Raw genomic sequence first — 23,862 nt, 5'->3', positions numbered from 1 at the left:
CAGCAACATTCAAATAGTACTTGCTTTTGTGGTGCAAACTTCCATGGGAGTATAATCAGGAGTCATTTCAACAAAGGCTTCAGGACTTGTTTCTAATTCCATAGCCAACGGTTCCTCACTCAGGCTGTTAGGCAATTCTCCTTCAGCCTCAGTAATTTCCATGTCCTCTGGAGCTGGTCTGCCATCAGGAGCTCTCAACCCTGAGCCTTGTGACCTTCCCTGTTGCTGTTCCTCTCCCTTCTGTCTCTCTAGGAGCCTGGCCTTCAGAGAAAATAGCTTGCAGCCCCGCCCCCAACCCTCAGGTGAAAGGGATTTCCTGAGATTCATCTTGTGATTCAGAGGGGGATGGGAATTCAGCACTGCTGCTTTCTTACTCCCTCTACTGGCCCTAGTAGGAAATTCAGACAGAGTGGCAGAATATGGGGAAAAAGGCAGATTCTGGACTGTGTCAGGACTTAACCTAGAATCGGAGCTAGGGACACTCCTAGCAGGCATAGTCCGCTTATCACAGCATACAGCCAAATTTTAAGAGCTGTTCACGTATGTGGTATACCCTTCTCATCCCCGCCACTGGGAATGCATTACACAGTCTGGATAAAGTTGCACATGTGCAGGCTGAATGCACATATGTTTATTTACACACGGGATGGGGTCTTTTATAAAAGCCAGTTTCTGCATGTAAAACAGCTCTATATGAGGGTAATTTTACTATGGTGCATGTACACCATACATGGAACACATCACCCCCTTCTACCACCAACTACACTGGCTACCCTTCGAATCCCGAGTCCTCTTCAAGTTCGCCTGCATCTGTTACAAGACAGTATTTGGTCTCTCACCAAAATACCTCTCCCCACATTTCAATATGTATTCCACCAACAAGAAACCCCGCAGAATCCAGTTGTTTACCTTCCCCTCCATAAAATCATGCCAGCTCAAAAGATTCATCGACAAAACCTTCGCCGTCCAAGCGGCCAAGCTGAACCCTTGGCTAGCCCAAATGATCCTAGAGGCCCCGACCTACCTAGACTTCAGAAAGCTTCTCAAAACACACCTCTTCCGCGAACAAGACCCTTAGTCCTTACTCCCCGCATACACTCCAACCCCCCCCACCCCCTCCTCCCTCTCCCCCCCCTCCTCTAGTTTCCCACTCCCCTCCATCTTATCGTCCAACCCAACTATGATAAACCTGCGCCTCCTTCTGCGCTACCTGCAATTCCGATAAAAAATTTTTTGTAACTCCGGGTTCAGACCGGATCCTAATGTAACGAATGTAAACCGCCTAGAACTCTTTGGGTATGGCGGGATATAAGAACCTAATAATAATAATAATAATAATAATACTAAAAGTGCTATTTAATGCACCTGTTTTAAGTCTGTTCTTTAAAGAAAGTAAGCATCTAAATTTCTTTTTAAAATACTAGGGCAAGTGGCTGATAACTTGCATGAATTTAAGGAGTAATCACTTACATAGGCCATATGGTCTTATCTGCCTTCATTTTTCTGTTTCTATCTAGTCAGCCTAACTATGCTGCCTACTATCCCCTCCTCTCCTTTAGAGATCCAGTGCACTTGTCCCAAGCTTTCTTGAATTCAGATAACACTTTTTGTCTCCTTCACCTCCACCAGGAGGCATTCTACAAATTTACCACTTTTTCTGTTAAAATGTATTTTCTGAGGTTACTTCTGAATCTATCCCTTTTCACTTCATCCCATGCCTCCTAATTCCAGTGGTTCCTTTCAATTGAAAGAGACTTGTCTTGTGTGCATTTATGCCACATAGGTATTTAAATGTTTCCATCATATCTCCCCTCTCCCACCTTTCCTCCCAAGTATCCATATTGAGATTTTTAAGTTTGTCCCCATGTGCCTTATGATGACCACTGACCATTTTAGTAGCCTTCCTTTGGACCGACTCCAACTCGTATATCTTTTTGAAGGTGCAGTCTCCAGAATTTTGCACAATATTCTAAATGAGGTCTTATACAGCGGCATCAACACCTCCCTTATCCTACTGGCCATTCCTCTCCCTATGCACCCAAGCATCCTTCTAGCTTTCGCCATCACCTTTTCAACCTGTTTGGCCATCTTAAGATCATCCCATACTCATACTTTCACACTCAAATCCCGCTCCTCTTTTGTGCACAAAAGTTCTTTCTCTTAAACCGTACTCAACCCTACGTAAATGCCTAAGCCCACATTTTGCAGCTGTGCGTGTAAATGATCATAATTCATAACGCATATATTTGCTCACCTAGGTGCACGCATAATGAAAGTACGCACTAGAGAATGACATGGGGATAAATATGTCCCCCATCCCCACAGGAGCTCCATTTCCCCATCCCATCCCCGTGAGTTTTGTCCCTGTCCCTGCCTCATTCCTGGAAGCTCTGCCTTAACCGCACAAGCCTTGGACACTTAGGATTTTTAAAGTGTTTTAAGGTGTGTGCAGATGAGAACAGAGCTTGCAGGAATGGGGCAGGGACAGGAAAAGAATTCTCTGGGAAAGGAAAATGAGTTCCTCTGTCATTCTCTAGTACAAAAACAAAAAACTGTGGCTACAGATGTTCTGGAGATAATTTATTATACACTGACATATAAAAACATGAAAATTCAATGAAAAAAGTACAATGATAAAAAATACAGTGGTAAAAATCCAACCGGACCCTACATGGTCTGTTTCGGCAAACACACCTTCCTCAGGGGTCCAGTTATTTACAAACTCATATAAAGAATTGGACTGAAAACAGTCTATTGTCTTTAAACATGTGAGCAAAGAACACCACAGACAAGCTGAAGTAGCAAAAAAAAAAACTCTTACCACTGTATTTTTTTATCATTGTACTTTTTTAATTGAATTTTCATGTTTTTATATGTCGGTGTATAATAAATTATCTCCAGTTTTTTGTTTTCATCGGTAGATTGTTTTCACTGTGGATCATTGAGTCTCCCCATTTTTCTTTGTTGTGCTGTCATTCTCTAGTACACACACACAGACAATGCCTGTTTTATGCCGATTAGTATTTTATAAGAGGTTGTTTATGTGCACAAGTGGCAAACTCCCATGTGTAAAAGGTTAAAATGCTACCATATATGCGAGTTCATGGCATCTAAAATTAGGCAGCTCCTTAAAAATGACCCTCCTGAGTGCAGAAATATGGAACTTGACTTCCATCTTTGCCAAAAGACTTAACCACAACAGACTCCCAGAGAAATTAGTGCTCCGACCTCTCTTCTTCTGAATACCACCATGGAACCCAAGTGCTCAGTTAACCACTAGCTAATGACTGCAATAGAAACTATGTATCTCATGATTCCTTTCTCTGAACCCTCTAGGTATCTTGTTGTAAATCTCCCCTTAATTTTCTTTTTTTTTTAAATCATTATTTAATTACATATTTCAATTTAAATAAAGTAAATTAAATACGTGGAGGGGCATAATCGAAAGGGACGTCTAAGTCCGTTTACATCCATCTTGCAAGTTGTCCAAAGTTTAAAAGAGCCTAAGACACATTTTCGAAAGAGACGTCCAACTTGTTTTGACTTTCGAAAATCGTCTAAGCCGCTAAATAGTCCATCTTTATACCACATCTCCGTCCAACTTTCTGTCCAAGTCCAAAACGCCTAGAACAAGTCCTGTTGGACGTGGGAGGGGTCTGCAAAGTGATAGACTGCACACCCAAACATTCCACTTAAATAGTGGGATACCTTACAGGGCACTGCTGTGAACTTCACAAAAAGGGTACCATGGCTTCTCCTCACTGCAGCTCCCTTATAAGTGACGGTGAGCCACCCAAACCACTCCAGAATCCCCTAGACCCACTTATCTACCACCCTAATAGCCCTTATGGCTGCAGGAGCCACTTATATGCCAGTCAAAAAGGGTTTTGGGGGTGTATAGGGCAGTGCGCATGTTTCAATATCAATGCAGTGATTACAGGGGTTTATGGGCATGGGTCCTCTTCTCTATGGGTCCCTAACCCACCCCCAAGATGACTTAAGCTGCCTCTGGGCTGGACGACTAGGCTTTCCTATGCCAGGTGGCCAGTTGACGATGGTCTGGAGGCTGAAATTTAAAGTTGTGAATATAATTTTTATGGGGGTGGGGGGGTTGGTGATCACTGGGGTAGTGTGTGGGGGTCTGTGTCATGTGTCTGTGTTATGTGTTTGAAGTGCTTATCTGGTGAGTGTAGGTGGGTTTTTGTGACTTAGACCATGTTTTACATGGTCTTAAGTTTTACATGGTCTAAGTCACAACGTCCAAGTTCCGTTGTTAAACTTTCGGTTATACATGCTATATGACTAAGTCTAAGCTGGCCCATGTCCCGCCCAACTCCCACCCTCGACACACCTCCCGTAACGCCCCGTTTAGCTTTGGACGTTGAGCGGCACTATGAAGGCCTAGGTCATTTAGAAATACGTCCAAAATCCATTTTTATTATCGGCACTTGGACGTTTTTGAGAAATGTTCGTCCAACTGCCGACTTAGGCCGGTTTTTGGACGTTTTTCTCTTTCGATTATGAGCCCCCTAGTCCACAGCATCAAGTGAAGACATCAAGAAATAATTTAAAAGTTAATAACATCATCATAAGGGGGGGGGGGGAAGGACCCCATCTTTCTTTCTATCCAATTCTTCATTTGATACCTAATTTGTCCTTTAAATTTCCTGCCCCACAACAGAAACTTCTTTTTCAATTAGCAATCTCTCACACTGAGAAGGATCAAAGTAAATATGGTATATCTATTAGATTGTAAAGTTACTACACATTTGCAAGGAAATTAAAGAAAAAAATTGCCTCCCAAGGACACAACTCTCTCTTTCAATTTCAAAAATCCCTTGTGACCTAGTTGTGTGGACCTAGCCACATCCGTAAAAATTCACATGGGCTGACCACAGAACTTAGAATTTTTATTCCAGAAATATATTTTGACACCATTTATTTTCTCCTGTTCCATTGAAAAAGTTGCAAGGAGGGGTTGCTCAGTAACAATTTCTCCCCTTAATTTTCTTTAATATACCTTCAGCAGCTGCAAAGAATTGTACTACCTCTTTATTTGTTTAATCCGACAATCTCGTTCTCACTGTTTCCAAAAGGTCTTCATGATCTTTAATGCATCCTTGTACTATAACGACCATCCATACCTGTATTGTTTAAATCTAGAAACAAACCACACACCAACAAATGAAAAATGGCAGACAAGAATTGAAGTAAATAAGACAGGGCCCCCCCCCCCCAGAGGACTGGACTCTGATGTCCTCCTAGGTTACAAGGCGCCCTATCCCCCCTCCCCCAAGCAGATCCCCCCCATACATCCCCGCCCCATCCCCTCCCTCCCCCCCTCAAATCCAAGAACAACAAAAAAAAACAAGGTTAGAATTGTAATACAAATCTAGGGCTCCTTTTACTAAGCTGCGGTAGTGTTTTAAGCGTGCGCTGCCCCCCACGCTATGCGCCAAGAACTTATACCAGCTCAGTGGTGGCGTTAGCGTCTAGTGTGCGCGGCAATTCAGCGCGCGCTAAAACCGCTAGCACAACTTAGTAAAAGGAGCCCCTAATCCTTCAATTATACTGTAAGTCGCCTTGAACCTCCTGTAGGCACAGCGCGACTCGTAAATCCAATATTAGATTAGAAATAGGACACCTATGCAAAAAAGCATTGAGGGGCATAATCAAAAAAAAACATCTAAGTCCCCTTTTGTTCTAAGGCCTTAAACGTTGAAAGTAGAAGCAGGGAAAATTTCCATTATCAAAACAAAATGTCCAAAAGGAGGTTTTTTTTGATAATGGCCTATCTACATTCAGCTGTTTAAACGACCAGACCACCACTACGTCTACTCTAACAACATATAATCAACCTAAAAAAAACCTAACTCCCAAACGCCCAAAACAAGAGCTTTTAGGTGAAGGAGGAGCCAGTCCTTCGTCTAAAAGCTGGTTTCTGTAACCGTCAAAAACAATACCGGTTACAGAATCCACCCCCCCAACGATCGGGCTAGGAGAAAGTCTAAGCCTTCCTGGCCCCACTGATTACGATCGAGGCAAGAGGGAGCCCAAGCCCTCTTGCTCCGGCGAGCCCGACCTTCTCCGACTTGATCGGGGCTAGAGGGAGCCCAAGCCCTCTTGTCCCGCGGCACCCCCCACCCCGCCGATTACGATCGGGCAGGAGGGAGCCCAAGCCCTCCTGCCCAGATGAACCCCCTACCCCCCACCCCCACTAAGATATGGGCAGGAGGGATCCCAGGCCCTCCTGCCCTCGACGCAACCCCCTCCCATGAACGCCATCCCCGAACCCCTGATCCCCCTCCCCGTACCTTAAATTGTTGGCCGGCCGGACGGGTGCCAAGCCCGTCCATCCAGCAGGCCAGCCATCCCAGGAATGGCTGGCCTTAGGGCCTGATTGGCCCAGGCAGCTCAAATCCCGCCCACAGGTGGGACCTGAAGCGCCTGGGCCACCCGAAGTGCCGCGGTTCGGAGGGGGGTGGGCGATCACCATTATGGCAGGAGAGATGAGCCACCTTTCCTTCAGCGATAGTTGCAGTAGGCGGTAGGCAGGTTGCTGGGGCCGCTGAGCTGCAGCGATCAGCTCAGCGGCACCTTTTTCAGCACTTATACCTGTTTTGACGTGGTCTAAGTCAAAATGTATAAGTGCTGACTAGACAACCTGCCTAAACTTTTGGTTATAGCTGCTGTATGCCTAGGTGTAGATTGGCCCGCCCACCCTTTCCCCTCCTCTAAAAATGCCTCTTTTCGCTCTATGCGTTTAGAGGCAGGGGAAAGGCCTAAGCTGGTTTTAGATACGTCTAAAACCAACTTTGATTATGGGTACTTGGACGATCAGGCTTTTTGATCGTCCAAGTACCCATTTAGGCCACTTTTTAGACTTTTTTTTTTAAATTATGAGCCCCTTAGTGTTAAAAAAAAAACTTGTCCAGGTAATTCTCATATTCCCCAATTCTGCAATTGCTTAAATTTTCTTAGCTAGATAAAATTTAGCTAAATAAAGGGATGAGGAGCTGGAGACATTATGGGGACTCGGTTAGCATGTAGTAAAGATGCTATTTGTAGGGCTATTTTCGCCGTACAAGGACCCAAATTATGGAATTTCCTTCCTAACCATCTGAGATTTCAGACGACTTAATCTTTTCAAAAATCCTTAAAATATTCATGTTTGCTGATGCTTATTCTTAAATATTTTTCCTTTTTATTATTTTAATTTTGTATCACCATAGCACATTTCAGTTCTTGCAGTCGGAGCACAAGAGACTTTCTCTTTCGTGTTTTTCCTTCCCTACATTTCTATATATAGGGTCCAGAGAAGAGCGACTAAAATGGTTAAGGGGCTGGAGGAGTTGCCACCAGTGAGAGATTGGAGAAATTGGGCCTCTTTTCCCTTGAAAAGAGGAGACTGAGAGGGTACATGATTGAAACATTCAAAATACTGAAGGGAATAGACTTAGCAGATAAACACAGACTGTTCACACTCTTCAAGGTAGGGAGAATGAGAGGGCACTCTCTAAAGTTAAAAGGGGATAGATTCCATACAAACGTAAGGAAGTTCTTCTTCACTCAGAGAGTGGTGGAAAACTGTAACGCTCTTCCAGAGTCTGTTATAGGGGAAAACACCCTCCAGGGATTCAAGTCAAAGTTGGACAAGTTCCTGCTAAACTGGAATGTACGCAGGTGAGGCTGGACTTATTTAGAGCACTGGTCTTTGACCTGGGGGGCCGCTGTGTGAGCGGAGTGCTGGGCACGATGGACCACTGGTCTGACCCAGCAGCAGCAATTCTTATGTTCACTTTCCCACACTTTTATGTTATGTCCTAACACAATTTTGATTTTCTCTTATTTTATAGCTATTTTAATATTTTATGTAAGCCACTTAGACATCTTTTTGATAGGCAGAATATCAAATTTTAATAAAACTTGGAAGGGGAAGGTAAGCTAAGCCGGAGGTGATATGAGATATGGTTAGAGGTTAGATAAGCCTACAGTTGAAGAAAAATCTTTTGGTTCTTTGTCTCAATGCATAGTTTAAAAAAAAAAAAATGCCCAAGAGCTTTGAGGAAAAGTCCTCAGTTATTTAATGCAACCAAAACACACTTTCATAGAATTTTTACTCTTGCAAATTCATCCTTTTATTTTCTGTAGATTAATTTAATTCAGAAATTTGTATTCTAATCTAATCTAATCCTTAGGTTTGTATACCGCATCATCTCCACGTTCGTAGAGCTCGACGCGGTTTACAGTAGGAGAAATAGGAAGGAACTACAAAAGAGGGTTAGAGGTAGAAGTGTGAAGAAAATTTATAAGAGCTTTAAAAATTAGAAAGATAAAGAGAGGTAATAGCAACTGTCACTCCTATGAATTTCATCAGTGAAATTTGAATACCGATCTGTGCCCTAGTTAAACTTTAATTGTACTAGTAATCAGGAAAATTTAATTTATTACTGAAAGCCATGGTAGCTTCTTTGCCACTGAGACTGCACTGACCTGGAAGCTGCCAGTATAATGCTGGTTTGAAACAAAGTCCTTCAGACAAGTTTATTTTACATTCAGATTTGATTAGGGATGTGCCAGGCAAACATTTTTGTTCCGTCTTAGTTTCCTGTATTTTATGTGATTTCTCATTTTGGTTTTTTAAAATATTTTATTTTATTTTGGGGCAATGTTGTCAATGTGTATTTTTCAGTAGTACTTACTATTGCAAAATACCACTGTGTTTGCAAAGAAAAAGGTATGGATCACAGTAACACATAGCAACCAAGTACTGTAGTTTATGACAGATAAAGACCTGCACGGTCCATCCAATCTGCCCAGTGAGGCGGCCAGAGCTGCACCTGTCACTCCTTCATGATCAAATATTGGTTTTATAAATGACCTTTTCGCTCAAATAGCTTGCACTATTGACACCACAGGAGGAAAAAAAATTGGATTTGTTCCTGTTTAGGGTTAAACCATAAAACACATCATGGGAAATTGTTACAAACACACGTCTCTAGATTTGATCAAATTTTCCAATAGAGAGTTGCGCAGGGACAGAAATCAAACCCGTCCCCACCCATCCCTGCTGGAATCGAATCCATCCCATCTGTCTCTGCTGGAATCAAATCGGTCCCCTTTCGTCCCTGCAAGTACTCTTCTTCTGTCCCCACCTGCCTGTCGGCATCAAGAGGGAAGGCTTCCGGGTCAGCCGTGGGCAGCATTTTAGAACCATTGCCCACAGCTTTGTGAAGAAACATGTGTAGATGCCTGGAAGGAAGGGAGGAGGAAGCCACCAGGAGACAGATACACACCGTGGGAGCCCTACAAGAGGTGCTTCCGCTCCCACGGGATCCCCACTACATCCCAAGGGGGATCTTCATGGATTCCGTGGTTATTCTCGTCAGCCCAGTTCCAGTGCAGTTCTCTATTCTCCAGGTCTGCTTGGCAGAATACAGAGATCATGTATCATTGGTTCTCTTTAACCTGTCTTGTCTGATTCTATAAATTGTAATTTTAGGAGGATCTGGGGGTTATTAGCCGTTGGCATTACAGTGGAACCTTGGTTTGAGAGCATAATTTGTTCCAGAAGCATGCTCGTAAACCAAAGTGCTCGTATATCAAAGCGAGTTTCCCCATAGAAAGTAAGGGAAACTCGCATGATTCGTTCCTGATCCCCAAAACAGGCCTATGTCTTCTTGTGGTCCAATACTTCTCCCACTCTCTGTTTCAGCATTTCTCCCTCTTCTCCCCTTTCTTTCCATTACCCTTTTCTTATTTCCCAGTCAACTTTTGCTCTTCACTTTCCCCATCCCTCCCTTTTTCTTTCTCGCCTCCCTCACGGGTGCCGAAGGTAACTGCCGCTGTCTCCCCGGCAAGTCAAACAAGAAATTGTCCAAACTGGGTTAAGCCGATGAGCGCCGGCATCCAGGTGAGCAGGAGCAGACGCCGCAGCACGCGGCCATTGTAGTCAAGCAGGGGCGGTGGGCGGCGGAGGGGGAGGCGGGGCTCGGGGGCAGGCAGCACTGAGCCGTTCTCCAGCAGCACATTTTCGCATCTGCAATCCGTGGCCATCCCGAGCTGGGTCTGCTGTGGCTTCACCCCCTCCCCTCCTGCTATGGCTTCTTATTCGGCAGCGGACAACTTGGAGGAGGAGGTGTGGCATATTCCCCACCCCCCCGCTCGCACCCGAACGAGAGCGAGCGCCCGACGTGCACTCTCAGAGCACGACACCGTAGAGGAAAAGCCACAGCAGGAGTACAGTCATGGGGAACGTCCTCGGCTGGGAAAAGTCAAGTTTGATTAGGAGTTTCTTGAGAGAGTTGGGAGAAGCTTTTGTAATTATCAAGCCTTTTCTCTCTATCCTCTTCATGTGCACGCCTCTCGGAAGCGGAAGGAGACCTGCAGAGCCGGCCCCCAGACACACACTTCCCTCTCCGGCAGGCCAGTTAGCTCGCTGATCGAGTCAATGCTCGGTTTGCGAGTTAAAGTTTGCTCGAGTGTTTTGCTCATCTTGCAAAACGCGTTACTCGCAAACCGAGGTTTGACTGTATAATGCTGCAAGTGCTTGGGGTCATTGGCAAGATGCAGAGAGATCTGGTGTGTTTTGGGCACATTATCCTTTTCAGATACATATACCTCTCCTTTTACTAAACCGCGATAGCGGTTATTAGCGCAGGGAGCTGCGCTGCTCCCAACACTCATAGAGTTCCTATGAGTGTCAGGAACAGCGCAGAACATTCAGTGCGGCTCCCTGCGCTAATAACCGCTATCGCGGTTTAGTAAAAAGGAAGGGGGGGGGGATAGTTTTAAAATGAAAAGTGAAACTATCTGAACTTTCACCCTTCGTGTCTTGTCTGTGTATTTGGTTGGTTTTCTTGTGCTTTAGGGAGCCCATCTCGCTGCAATGACTGCAGGCAGGTGAAGGGGCTGCCACTCGGGGCGCAAGTGGGGGCAGAAAAATGATGGGCATGAAAACATGTGCCAGTAACGGATGAAAAGCTCCGAGGGAAGGGCGCTGGTCTTCCTTTTGGGTTGTTGAGGGAGAGGAAGAGCAAACCGAAAAGTGGAGGGAAAGGAGAAGGCAACGGGAATCAGGAAGGGGATAGGGTGCAGAAATACATTTATCTACCCAAGGCACTAAATATTTAATTAAAATTCTGTCCCACCCATAAAGTTAATGACGTGCAAAACCACAGCGTCACTTCTAGTGTGGAGCCATGCATCCAGGAGGTCTTGCTGTGAATCCCACCACTGTTCATGCAGATCATGCGATTACTGAGTAGACTCAAATCAATGCTTACAGGGTATGACTTTTGAATGGTGGTGCAGATCGTAATCATTGCAAAGTTAGATTATTGTAATGCACTCTACTTAGGGATTGCAATCTCACAATGTAAGGCCTTGCAGATGATTCAAAATACTGCATTACGTTTGATATGTGGTGGAAAGAAATTTGAGCATGTTGCCCCATGGTTACAAAAACTCCTTTGGTTGCCTGTCAAATTTTGAGTTCTTTTCAAAATTCTTGTGTTGGTATTTAAGCACAAGTAATGACGCTCTATCTGCCTTCTAGATCTCTTAAGATCGGAAGGGGCAATACGATGATCACTAAATGAGTTTTCACGACTACACTACAAAAGCACAACGGTATCTGCAATCTCAATTGCAAGGGTGTCATTATGGATCAAATTGACAGGCCCATTGAGAGCACTACCGGATTTACAAAAGTTCAAGAAAATATTGGAAACTACTTTGTAGAGGCGTTTAAATGAATGAATATTCATACTTTATGGAGGTGTTGACATTATTGTATGTGGAGGTATTACACTGCCTGAGGACAATTTTTATGTTATTATATGTATGTCCTAATATTATGAATGTACTTTGTAAGCCGCTTAGGTGTAAGCGGGTAAGAAATTTTTAAAATAAATCATAGCTAAACTTTGCCGTTTTCTGATCTTTTGCAGGGCACCTTACTTCAGCATTTGAAGGAGCATGTTCTGCATGGAAATATGACCAGCAGTGACATTATCATGTACTACACAACGGCAGGTTCTTCTTTTGTGTTTATTTTTGATATGCGATGGGGAGACACACATAAAGGCCTAGTTCTATAAACTACACTGCTCCACACAATCGTCAATCAATTGCTAGGCGCTGTTTACAGAATCACGTCTAGGTACGGGGAGGGAGGTAGACCAGGTTTGTGATGGCAGTTGGGAGTTGGCATCCCTCCTGCCTTTTTGTCTTTAGCGGGGCTGTGTTTGTTGGGGGGCATTTTTTAGGGGTTTCGGGGAACTTTGTTGGGGGTGCTATTTTATTTTTTTAATCAAGCAGTTATTTTGCGTGTGTAATATATGAAGAATATCTGCCCGATTAAAAAAATAAATTAAAAAAAGCTGGTAGAAGCCCTGACAGCAGTGACAGGAGGCTGCTTCTCCTGTCACTGCTGTCAAGGTCTGTCCCGACTCAATCTCATGCAAACTTGATAGTGAATCAATCGCTTTTCTAAAATCAGCCAGGAATCGGCCCACAGCGATTGACTCACTATCCTTTAGTGAATCTAGCCCTAAGTCCCTTCCCTCTAAAATATATTGGGCCCAACATATTTCTATTAGAGGGCGGTCCAGTTTTGGTAGCATAGAAACTTACATACATTGCAACATAGCATTAGGGATTTCTTTCTTTCCTCTTCCTGTTCTCTCCAAACCCCCTGCAACTGCCCACATCCCCAAAAATTAGCCTTGCAACTGCTCCACCACTCTGTAAATTGCTTTTAACCCTCATACAAACCCCTGCAGGGTGCGCCTTCCCCAAAAGAACTCTGCCACCTTGCAAACTGCCACACATCCCAAAACTACTCCCACAATTGCCACACATCTCTACAAATTTACCCACAGCAACTGCTCTGCCACCTTGCAAACTGTCCCCTGCAACAGTCCCACCACTTCACAAATTGATTCACCACAAAAACCTACTTCACACAATCTTCCGACTCATCACAAATTGCCCCATTCCAAGATCTGTCCCCTGCAATTGCCTCACCATCCAAAAACAACTCCCCGTTTCCACGGACCTCCTTTACATTTCAAAACTTCACCATCTCCTATAAACCCCACTCCACCCCACAAACTGCTTCAACCCCCAAAACCACACCTTCAACTGCCTCGTGATTCTGCAAGCTACCCCTTCCCCAAAACTAGTCCTACAGCTTCTCCACCATCTTGCAAACTGCCCCCATTCATAGAAACTATCCTATTACTGCCCCAAAACACACACATGCTTAAGGGTTAGAAAGGCTCAAAGAATGACCAAAATGATAAAGGGAATGGAACTCCTCTCTAATAAGGAAAGGCTAAAGAGATTAGGACAAAACTTATACTGGAAAACTTGCACTGTAAGGATAACAAGGGTAAATTGTAACCGGTAAACTGTATATTATGCATATTAGTATTAGACCCCTAGTATGTGTCAAGTTGGGATAAAAACTTGTATTGTAAACTTGTATGAAATTATGGCAAATCCAGTACAAATTGTAACCTGTTAACTGAATACTATATCTGTTTAACCTGTAACCCGTTCTGAGCTCTTTGGAGACAAGTGACTCCTTTTACTTAGCTGCGGTAGTATTTTTAGCATGTGCTGCCCCCCCCCCCCTGCGCTACGTGCCAAGAACTAACGCCAGCTCAATGGCGGCATTAGCGTCTAGCACGCATGCTAAAACCGCTAGCGCAGCTTAGTAAAAGGAGCCCAAAGGGATGGGAAATTAATTAATTAAATAAATAAATTAGGGCTCTTCAGCTTGGGGGGGAAAATATAATTGAGGTCTATAAAATCATTAAAGACTAGGGGACACTCTATGAAGTTTCATGGAAATACCTTTAAAACATATGGGAAGAAATATTTTTTTCACTCAATGAATAGTTAAGCTCTAACTCATTGCCAGAGGATTCTCCAACAGGGGTTAGCGTAGTTGGATTTTAAAAAAAAGCGGTTTGGACTAGAGAATGACACGAGGACAAATTTTGTCCTGTCCTGGCGAGTTCTTTTCCTGCTCTATTCCTGCAAGCTCCGTCCTCATCTGCACAAGCCTCAAACCCTTTAAAATCATAAGTAGCAACATTCTAGAGCTCAGATTGTGATGTCATAATGCCTCATTCCACCAGTGCCTAAGCTCTGTCCTTATCCGCACAAGCCTCAAACCCTTTAAAATCATAAGTAGCAACATTCTAGAGCTCAGATTGTGATGTCATAATGCCTTATTCCACCAGTGCCTAAGCTCTGTCCTTATCCGCACAAGCCTCAAACCCTTTAAAATCATAAGTAGCAACATTCTAGAGCTCAGATTGTGATGTCATAATGCCTCATTCCACCAGTGCCTAAGCTCTGTCCTTATCCGCACAAGCCTCAAACCCTTTAAAATCATAAGTAGCAACATTCTAGAGCTCAGATTGTGATGTCATAATGCCTCATTCCACCAATGCCTAAGCTCTGTCCTCATCTACACAAACCTCAAACCCTTTAAAATCATAAGTAGCAACATTCCAGAGTTCAGATTGTGATGTCATAATGCCTCATTCCACCAATGCCTAAGCTCTGTCCTCGTCTGCACAAGCCTCAAACACTTTAAAATCATGTGTTCGAGGCTTGTGCAATTAAGGCAGAACTTACAGGAATGGGGCGAAGACAGGGACAGTGACAAAACTCATGGGGATGGGAGGGGAAATTGAGTTCCTGTGGGGACAGGGACAAATTTGTCCCCGTGTCATCCTCTAGTTTGGACAAGTTCCATAGTCTGCTATTGAGACAAACATGGAGGAAGCTACTGTTTGCTCTGGGATTGGAAGCATAGAATGTTGCTACTCTTTGGGATTCTGGAATCTTGATAATCTTTGGGTTTTACTTAAACCTGATGTAAAACTGCTTTGAATTTTGATAAGGTGGGATAACAAATTTTTAATAAACTTGGGTTCTGCCAGATACTTATGACCTGGATTGGCCGCTGTTGGAAACAGGATCCGGGGCTAGATGGACTATTGGTCTGACCCAGTATGGTTTCAGTGTTCCCGCTAAGCTGCGCTGACGTGCGCTGGCGCACAAAATAATACATCGCAGCGCACAAGTTTCTCGTCACAGCGCACACACCACCACGCTGCCAACATTCAAACCTAGCGCGCAAAATTACCGGGGCGACGTCAGGAGAAGCATTCCAATTTGGCAGCGGGGGAAGCTCCAGTGCTTCTCTCCAACGTCCGGCTAACGCGTTGTGCGGAGAAGCCAGCCCGACACACCGAGCAATGTCCGTGACGTGGGCCAATGGGAGAGAGGCCGGAAGAGGTGGTTGTAAACAGTTGCAGTGTGGTGGGAGGGGAGCTCGGAATCGCAGCCAGCATGCTGCAGCTGAAGGACTCGGAGAGCAGCCCCACGGCCCTTCTGCCAACTGAGGCCAATAGCATGGAGGTGCCCTTTACTCCCCCGCCCCCCCCCCCCCAGCTCCACCCTACGGTCCTTAAACATTCGCGACCCGACCCTGAAGGAGTACTTCCTGTTCCGGCTGCTACTGCTCTCTGCCGCCAGCCTCCTGCTCATCTCAACCGGTGCCGGTGTCCGCTGGAGGTAAGGGTTTGGAGGTGGGCCGCGAGGTCCCACTATCTGGATAAATATCCCAGATAAACTTAGGACTGCAAAAACAAAATCTGCCCTACCGTTAGCCAGTAACATTTCCAGATAGAAATAGTACAGTCCACTCTGCATGAATATTCAGTGCTGTTTGCTTCCCAAATTGCAGCACTATTTAATCTGTGATTAAATGAAATGTCACGGCTGATGTGTACAACAAACGCCAACTGCAGTGTTTAAATATTGACTTCGTAAAAATCAGATGAAAACAGAGAGAGAGAAGGACCAAACATGGGAGGGCGGGACTTGTTAGTGTTAAAACAAAGGAGCCAGCTGCAAGAAATGAAGCATGTTGAGAGTTTGGGGATATAGTCATTGGGTGAGATCTGGAAACCTCCTTGTGTAAGAGAAATTGTTCATTTTAACCGCATCCTCAAACAGCTTTATATTACACGCGTCGCAAAGGTAAGGGGAGGCTGGGGGAGGAATCGGACGTCGGGGTGGGGGTGCTACAAAACTGAGGCCGCACGAGCGCCATTGTTTATCTATACATGCATGAAGCAAGTTCTTTTCAAGAATTAATGCGTTGTTTTGTGTTCTTAAAAATATTATTTAACGTTATTTAATTTAGCGTGTAGGCCTAAAATTCCTTTGAATACCTCGTCCTCATGTATCAGCAACTTTGACAACATATTTATTTGGCCCATAACTTGCTGGCGCCCGATATTTTTAGCTCACAGTGAAAAAAGTTTGCTCACAACACCCGCCCGCTTAGAGGGAACACTGATGTTCTTATGTTCTTACAAGAATTCCATGAACCATACTCTGCATGCTTTCCCCATTTGTTTTTTTCCATTTAATTTCTGGTTTTCTTCAGTCTCCTAATTTTTGTTTTTTTCTTTTGGTTAGTATGATTTGCTAACAGTGGGCACTAAAATCTGGTAAACGGACTCCTCTTCCCCAACCCCCTGCCAATTAAAACTATGATTTTAAAGCTGTAAAAAATGTCCCACTTCCTCGGGGCCTCCCTCTCTAACTTTTCCATGGACCAAATGAGGTAATTCTTGGATTTTAGCAGTGAGGGTGAAAAATGGGTGTGGGGCAGTCTTTAATGAAGCAAAAAAAAAAAAAAAAGCAGCAAGATTTTGTTTTTCACAAAAGCACATTGCTATTTGTGTACTAATACCCTTCTGGTGTTTTTGTAGGCTCTGGGTTGTTAAAAGTGAAACATGATGTTCGTTAAAATAAAATGCCCAAATCAGCATTTTTCTTCATAGATTCTTTTTTTAATGAATGTAAAACTGTAGCATTAAAGCTGTCAGTGCCTTTTTAGACCTCTGTATATAATGCTTTTATGAAGTCTTAAATTGGTCTCTGGTGGCGATTCGTGAGTCAGTACAAAAATTGGTAAGAAGCTATTTTACTGTATTAGATTCTACCATAAAGGGAGTTTGTTTTGTCAACTGTGTTATATGCTCATAGTCCTCTTGTGACTTCTTGGTCACACGATTAAAGAAAATGGTTTATTTGTTTCCAACAGGCATATTAATGTCTTCTAAAGTAGTATAGCTTAAGAAGCAGAAATCATCCACTCAACAGGTTTCAAGTTTATTTAAAAATTTTTATATCGCTTAATCAAATTTCTAAGCGGTGTGCAAGTTAAAGTTATATTACTAAACATAATCAGGTTACGATAGTAAACACATATAAACATATAACTACACACAATTAGGTAAGAAGGGCGAGAACTACAATCTGTGAGAAAAAGAGCACAATTAGGGGAAAAACAATAGGTAAGGGTAAAAAGCTATAAAACTTGTTTTAGTCCTTAAAAGGACAGTTGTTATCCAAAAGCATCTTGGAACAAGAATGTTTTTAATTTTGCTTTAAATTGCTTTAGCACGGATTCGATTCGAAAATGATTAGGCAGCGAATTCCAGAGAGAAGGTGCAGTGACAGCGAAATTGTTGGATCTCAGCGTGTTGATTAATTTTATATTTAAATCTGTTTTTATTAAGCGGTGACAACAGCAGGTACAACAATAGTAGAAAACATGGTTTACAATATCAACCAACAACCGCGGAGGACTGGACTCTGATGTCCTTCACGATCAGAAGCAACACCCCAACCCCACAGAAAGAATCCCACATACCCCCTTCCCCTCCCACCCCCACCAAGAGAAACGGTACAACTCCCAAACAGGGAAAGACCAATATCAAACAGGTAAACTTAATTAGAGGTGGAGTCTATTCAGGATACAGCTACAACTCTCAGGGGACAAAATGTTCAAGTATGGAGTCCAAGTGTTGACAAAGTCTCTGCTCCGGCGACGAGAAGAACAGGCCAAACGGGCCTCCCAGCCCATAAGTTCATGAAGGCAATTCCTCCAATGCCAAAAGGAGGGGGGTTCAGAAGAGAGCCAGCAACATAAGATACATTTCTTCCCCAAGATAAAACATTTACTAAGAAATAGTTTTTCTGAAGAAGTATACACAGAGACTAAAGAAAACTGGGCAAACAAAATAGAAAGCACTGAGACAGGTACAGGAACCTGCACTAGGTCCTGTAAGAAGGAAGCCAGCGCCTTCCAAAAGGCCTGAATCCCCTCACAACTCCAGATACCATGGAAATAAGAGTTAATCTCTACAGAACATGGTACGACAAGGAGATTCTGTGACGTAGAACGAAGCGATTTAGTGGGACTATAAGGAATTAGGAGTCTATCAATGAACTCTGGTTGATTGTTTGAGCGAGTTGTAAAAGTTAAGAGTAAGATTCTGTAGCTAATTCTATGTTCAACGGGTAGCCAATGTGCGTTGAACAGAAGAACATATGCTCTTAGTACCTGATGTAGGCAGCCCAGGTCTCAGATTCAAGGAGAAGGCATTAGAACATAACATAAGAAATGCCTTCACCGGATCAGACCAAGGTCCATCTAGTCCGGTGCTCCGCACACGCGGCGGCCCATTTAGGTATTCCTTTCTGGAGACCCGACTTTACCGTATCCCTCAATATGATATGCAAGAAGGTGTGCATCCAACCTGCGCTTGAATCCCAGTACAGTAGTCTCCACCACAACCTCCTCCGGGAGTGCATTCCAAGCACCCACCACTCGCTGTGTGAAACAGAACTTCCTGACATTTGTCCTGAACCTGCTGCCGCTGAGTTTCAGGCTATGTCCTCTTGTCCGTGTCACATCAGAGAATGTTAGCAATGCTGCTTCTTGGTCTATTATATCAAATCCTTTTAATATTTTAAAAGTCTCTATCAAATCCCCTTTCAGTCTTCTCTTCTTGAGGGTAAACAATCCCAGTTTCCTGAGTCGTTCTTTGTAGCTCAAATGCTCCATTCCTTTGACAAGTTTCGTGGCTCGCCTCTGCACTTTCTCCAACAGAGTTATATCCCTCTTGAGGTATGGAGACCAGTGTTGGACACAATATTCTAAGTGTGGTCTGACCATTGTTCTATAAAGTGGCATTATGACATCTTCCGATCTACTCGTGATCCCCTTCTTAATTATGCCTAACATCCTGTTTGCTTTCTTCGCCGCCGCCACACATTGTACCGATGGCTTTAGGGTATTGTCAATCAGTACCCCCAAATCCCTTTCTTGTTCGCATTTTGCTAATAACACCCCCAACATCTTATATACTCGTGTTCTTTGTTTTTCCTTTCCAGATGCATCACCTTGCATTTGTTTATGTTAAAGTTCATCTGCCACTTTGTCACCCACGTTTCCAGCTGGTTCAAATCTTTCTGGAGGTCCTCGCAGTCCCTTTGAGAGCCAACCGCCCGACATAGTTTTGTATCATCTGCAAACTTAACGAGTTGTTGCATAAGGTTGTTGTTTTATATGACTTCCCTGTGATAAAGTAGCGGTCAAACTAACAATCCAATAAAAAGGTGGACTGGGCAAAAGTTGTCATTCTACTGTCTTCCCTATGTCGGTGATTCCCAAAATATTTGTGAGGGAACCCCTAAAATATATATTTTTGATGAACTGAGGAACCCTATTTGAGCCCCCCTCTCCTGGAACCATACTTAGCCCCCCCCCCCCCTTCTGGTCTTCCAGGAGAAGTCTTGTGAGACTGCTATGGGAGGTCCTAGCAGCCATTTTGTCAGAATAGCCAACATAGGTAGGACAGACTGGGGATCGCTGCTGGAACCCCTGAAGACGACAAACAGGCGACTTTTGTGCTTGTCACTTTGACTGGGAAAGTGAATTTGCCAATTAAGTTAAGGGGAAATTCCATAAAGGCACCTAATGCTGCTTTGTTTTGGGGGAGGGGGGCCCCAGGAGCTCCGCCCTGGTGCACGACATCTAAACAGCTCCCAAGTCCCCCACCCACCTCCTCCTGGCGCTTTAGTTTTAAATCTTCAGCAGCTGTCGTGCAGCGTCCACAAGCAGACCTGCCCCCGGAAGTAGAATGAAGGGCTCCGGGGCAGGCCTGCTATTTGACGCTACGCGATGGCTGCCCGAAGATTTAAGCAAACACTGAGAGAAGGGTGAGCAGGAGGGCCAAAACCAGAGCGATCGAGAATTTGGGGGGAGGCCATAGCCCCTGTGGCCTCTCCTGTTCCGACTCCTATGACTAGCAGGATAATGTTTTTACGTCCTTGCCACTCCTCCCAGAAAAATTCTCTAATGTGAACATTAACAAGTATATTACTCCATCATGCGATACCCTTGTTAGTATAAGTTAAGGACTTAATGCCCTTTAGTAAATGTGGATCATTTATGAAGCAGCAATTTTGTCCGTCTAATAAGCAGCTTGATCCTTTTGTGTAACATAGATTATCTCATTATATCACTCGGTTCTGATGACACGTAAGGGTAAAGTAAGGATTCATTTAGAACCTGGGTATTTAGTTTGAACACCTTATTTTACAAGAAACTCAAATTGGAATTGAGGAAGTAAGTGTAGGAGTCAAATCACTTTACTTCATGCTATGTTATGAACTGAGTTTGGGAATGAATAAGAAGTCTTGATGGTACATGAGAAGACTCAAATGAATGTCATGAAGGGTCATATTGTAAGTAGATACTGTGAAATATTGCATTTCTTTTCAAATACTTTTCGGCTGTGTGCAGTCTGAATGCTGATGAATTAGCTCAGATTGCTTGTGAGGTAGGCATATTGCATGCAGAGAGAGGGCTGGAGTTGATACAGTTTGACTTCTATTTCTTGTTGGAAATAAAGCATTTATTTAACTGTATGCTTGCCTTCTGGGCATTCTTGTTCTAAGCTCCGCAGTGAGGGACTTAAGATTTAGGAGTGATACAGAGTGGTCCCAGGGAGCCAAGTAACAGTCTGGAGGACGCAGAAATGATGGTAGAAGTCTACATTTATCATGCAGAATTGGCAGTGAACAGCTGAAAGATGAGGGAGGCAGCAGGGTTGGTTATACAGATAACTGGAAGAAGAGGGAGATTCATGCAGCTGGAGGAAGGGTGCAGCAGGGTTGACCATGGGGCCAGAAGAAGCAGCTATGGCCTGTGTAGACTAGAAGGAAGGCTGCTGTATCGGTGGACAGTGTTCAAGGCCCAGTTAAAAGCCCAGCTCTTCGAGAGTGCTTTCGACTCCTAACTCCTCTCACCTTGGGTTCTGCATCCCCAAACCCTATAGGTCATGTCTGTATGTCCAAGTTCGATTGTAAGCTCTTCTGAGCAGGGACTGTCTATAAATGTCAAAATGTAGAATGCTGTGTATGCCTTTCAGCGCTATATAAATGATAAGTAGTAGCAATGAGGATGGAGCCTAGGAGATCTGGGAGAAAAGCCTAGGATGGTGGGGTTTGAAGAAGAAAGAAAGAGCTGTCTAGCTTTGGATGAAGCTTTCTGCCAATCAAGTGGAGAAAGCTTCATCCAAAGCTAGACAAATCATGGGTTGTATCCGTCAGAGCTTCGTCAGCTGTAAACCCGAGGTCATAATGCCTTTGTACAGATCCATGGTGAGACCCCATCTGGAATACTGTGTACAATTCTGGAGGCCACATTACCACAAAGATGTGCGAAGAGTTGAGTCGGTTCAGAGAATGGCCACCCGGATGGTCTCAGGACTCAAGGATCTCCCGTATGGGGAACGGCTGGATAAGTTGCATCTATATTCACTCGAGGAGCGCAGAGAGAGGGGGGACATGATCGAGACATTCAAATATGTCACGGGCCGTATCCAGGTGGAGGAAAATATATTTTTTCTAAAAGGTCCCATGGCAACAAGAGGGCATCCGTTGAAACTCAGGGGTGGAAAATTTCATGGTGACACCAAAAAATATTTCTTCACCGAAAGAGTGGTTGATCGTTGGAATAGTCTTCCACTGGAGGTGATTGAGGCCAGCAGCGTGTCAGATTTTAAGAAAAAATGGGATTGGCACGTGGGATCTCTTCGGGGAGGGAGTTAGGGGGTGGGACATTGGTATGGGCAGACTAGATGGGCCTTGGCCCTTTTCTGCCGTCAGTTTCTATGTTTCTATGAGCTGAAGTGGAGGGAGAAGGGGAGAGTTTCCTTAGGAAGAAGGTAGCTGAATCTTCAGTAGATGAAAAGTAGTTGGAAGGGCAAGGCCAGCTAGCATTTTCAGGGCCCTGTTTGGCACCTTCTCCCCCTACTCAATCCCCTGTCTATCTTAAAAATTGTCTCTCTCCTTTAGATGTCACCAGCAGCAGCAGAGATTGACATACGCTGCTTAAGGCTTGTTCTGGAGCCATCCCCCTGACCAATTTCTCCCCTATGAAAGTCAGACGTTGGGCGTCGGAGGGAAGGCTCTGGAGCAGGCCACAAGCAGTGTATGTCGATCTCTGCAGCTGATGACATCTAAAGGAGGAGCGAGACAAATTTTAAAGTAGACGGGGGATTGAGAGGTGGGGGTGATGCCAAACCATGCAGGGGGGAGTGGGGAGCAGAGAAGAGAGATGCCTCTGGGCACAGGACAATAGCAACAGAGGCTAAGAGAGAGTGGGTGTGTAAGTATAATCTAATCTAATCTTCTATTTGTGCGTCGCTCATACCTATACAGGCTCAAGGCGACTGTAAAGAGAGGGGAGAGAAAGGGGAGAGAAAAAGAGGGAAGAGAGGAGGAAGGGAAAGGGAGAGAAGAGGGGGGGGTAAAGGAGATTAAGTATCGAACAGATGGATTTTCAGTTTTCTTCGGAAGATGATGTGGCAAGGTTCAGTTCTGGTCTTTTCTGTAAGGCCATTCCAATGTATAAGGGAGGGGGGGTTGTGGATATCCTCTTTTGCCCCTGCTCCAAGGAGGGCCCATTAACACCATTTAAAGGCTGCTATAGGTGCTTAAATCAATTGACTTTTTTATGACCAAATTTGTGAGCTAGTTGGAAATTTAGGCACGAGATTTTCTAGAATCTGTGGGCAAATGAGATTGATCAGCAAAGCTGTAGTAACTTCACCTCCCTCTTACAAAACCGCACAAGAGGTTTTTAGCACCAGCCAATGCGCTGAATGCTCTGCACCGCTCCGGCAGTCATAGGAACTCTTATAACTATCGGAGCAGTGCACCAGCCAGTGCTAAAACCATCTTGCGTAATTTTGTAAAAGGGGGGATTTATCTGATAAGAGAGCTAAATATCACCATTAACCAGATAGCACCAGCTCTGATTTGGATATTCAGCACTGGCCGGTATCCAGATTTGGGCTCTTAAGTATCCATTTTTTTTAAACCGTGGCAGCTGATGTCTAGAAAAATTCTGACTGCTGTAGGCTGAATATGAAGGAAGGGTTAACATCCATTCTGAATGTGATAGTAGTAAGTTGAAATGGCAGGCTATAGCCATGAGCTTCTCCATGAGAATGTGTCTCTTGATGCTTGAGTATCCAATCCTATAGTCACTTTGGATTTGGTATTTAAAGTTAGTTCTTGCTTTTTGAATACAATTTATATTTGTTTGGGATCCTGGTATTTTCACTGATGAAGCTTTAATGACACATGTCAAATTTTCCGCTTTCAGCAGGACACTCCTGCTTTTGCAGGCCTTCTCCTGCACTCCAGGGTGTCAGCCACAATCTCCTGCCCAGTGGCCTCTCCTGTCCACCCATTGTTCGCAGCCAAAGGCAAAAAAAGTCCAGCGTCGGCAGTAAACACTTCATAAAACATCCCGCAGCAGCAGGAGACAAAGCATTTTCTGCTCCACTGGACAGGGAGGCCACTCTTTTTTGCCTTTGGCCATTAATTGGCTGTGGAACAGTGGGTGGGTTTGATAGAGCAATGGGTGGGGGTAGGCTAGGGGTGGTCCCTAAATGTCCT

The 23,862-nt window shown here is 44.2% G+C and overlaps 1 protein-coding gene across 2 annotated transcripts in view; it reads left to right on the top strand.

Moving 5' to 3' along the window:
* The window catches only part of AACS (acetoacetyl-CoA synthetase), a 132,011-nt gene that overhangs the window by 64,068 nt on the left and 44,081 nt on the right, over positions 1–23,862 (top strand). For both annotated transcript variants that reach the window (XM_033953560.1, XM_033953559.1), the window contains exon 9: positions 11,952–12,036. In XM_033953560.1, the coding sequence (XP_033809451.1) occupies positions 11,952–12,036 (85 nt within the window). The remainder of the gene's footprint in view (positions 1–11,951; positions 12,037–23,862) is intronic.

Source organism: Geotrypetes seraphini, chromosome 8 (assembly GCF_902459505.1).
Source record: "Geotrypetes seraphini chromosome 8, aGeoSer1.1, whole genome shotgun sequence".
NCBI lineage: Eukaryota > Metazoa > Chordata > Amphibia > Gymnophiona > Dermophiidae > Geotrypetes > Geotrypetes seraphini.
The sequence above is the reverse complement of the archived record's forward strand: the minus strand, read 5'-3'. Positions and strand labels throughout refer to the sequence as shown.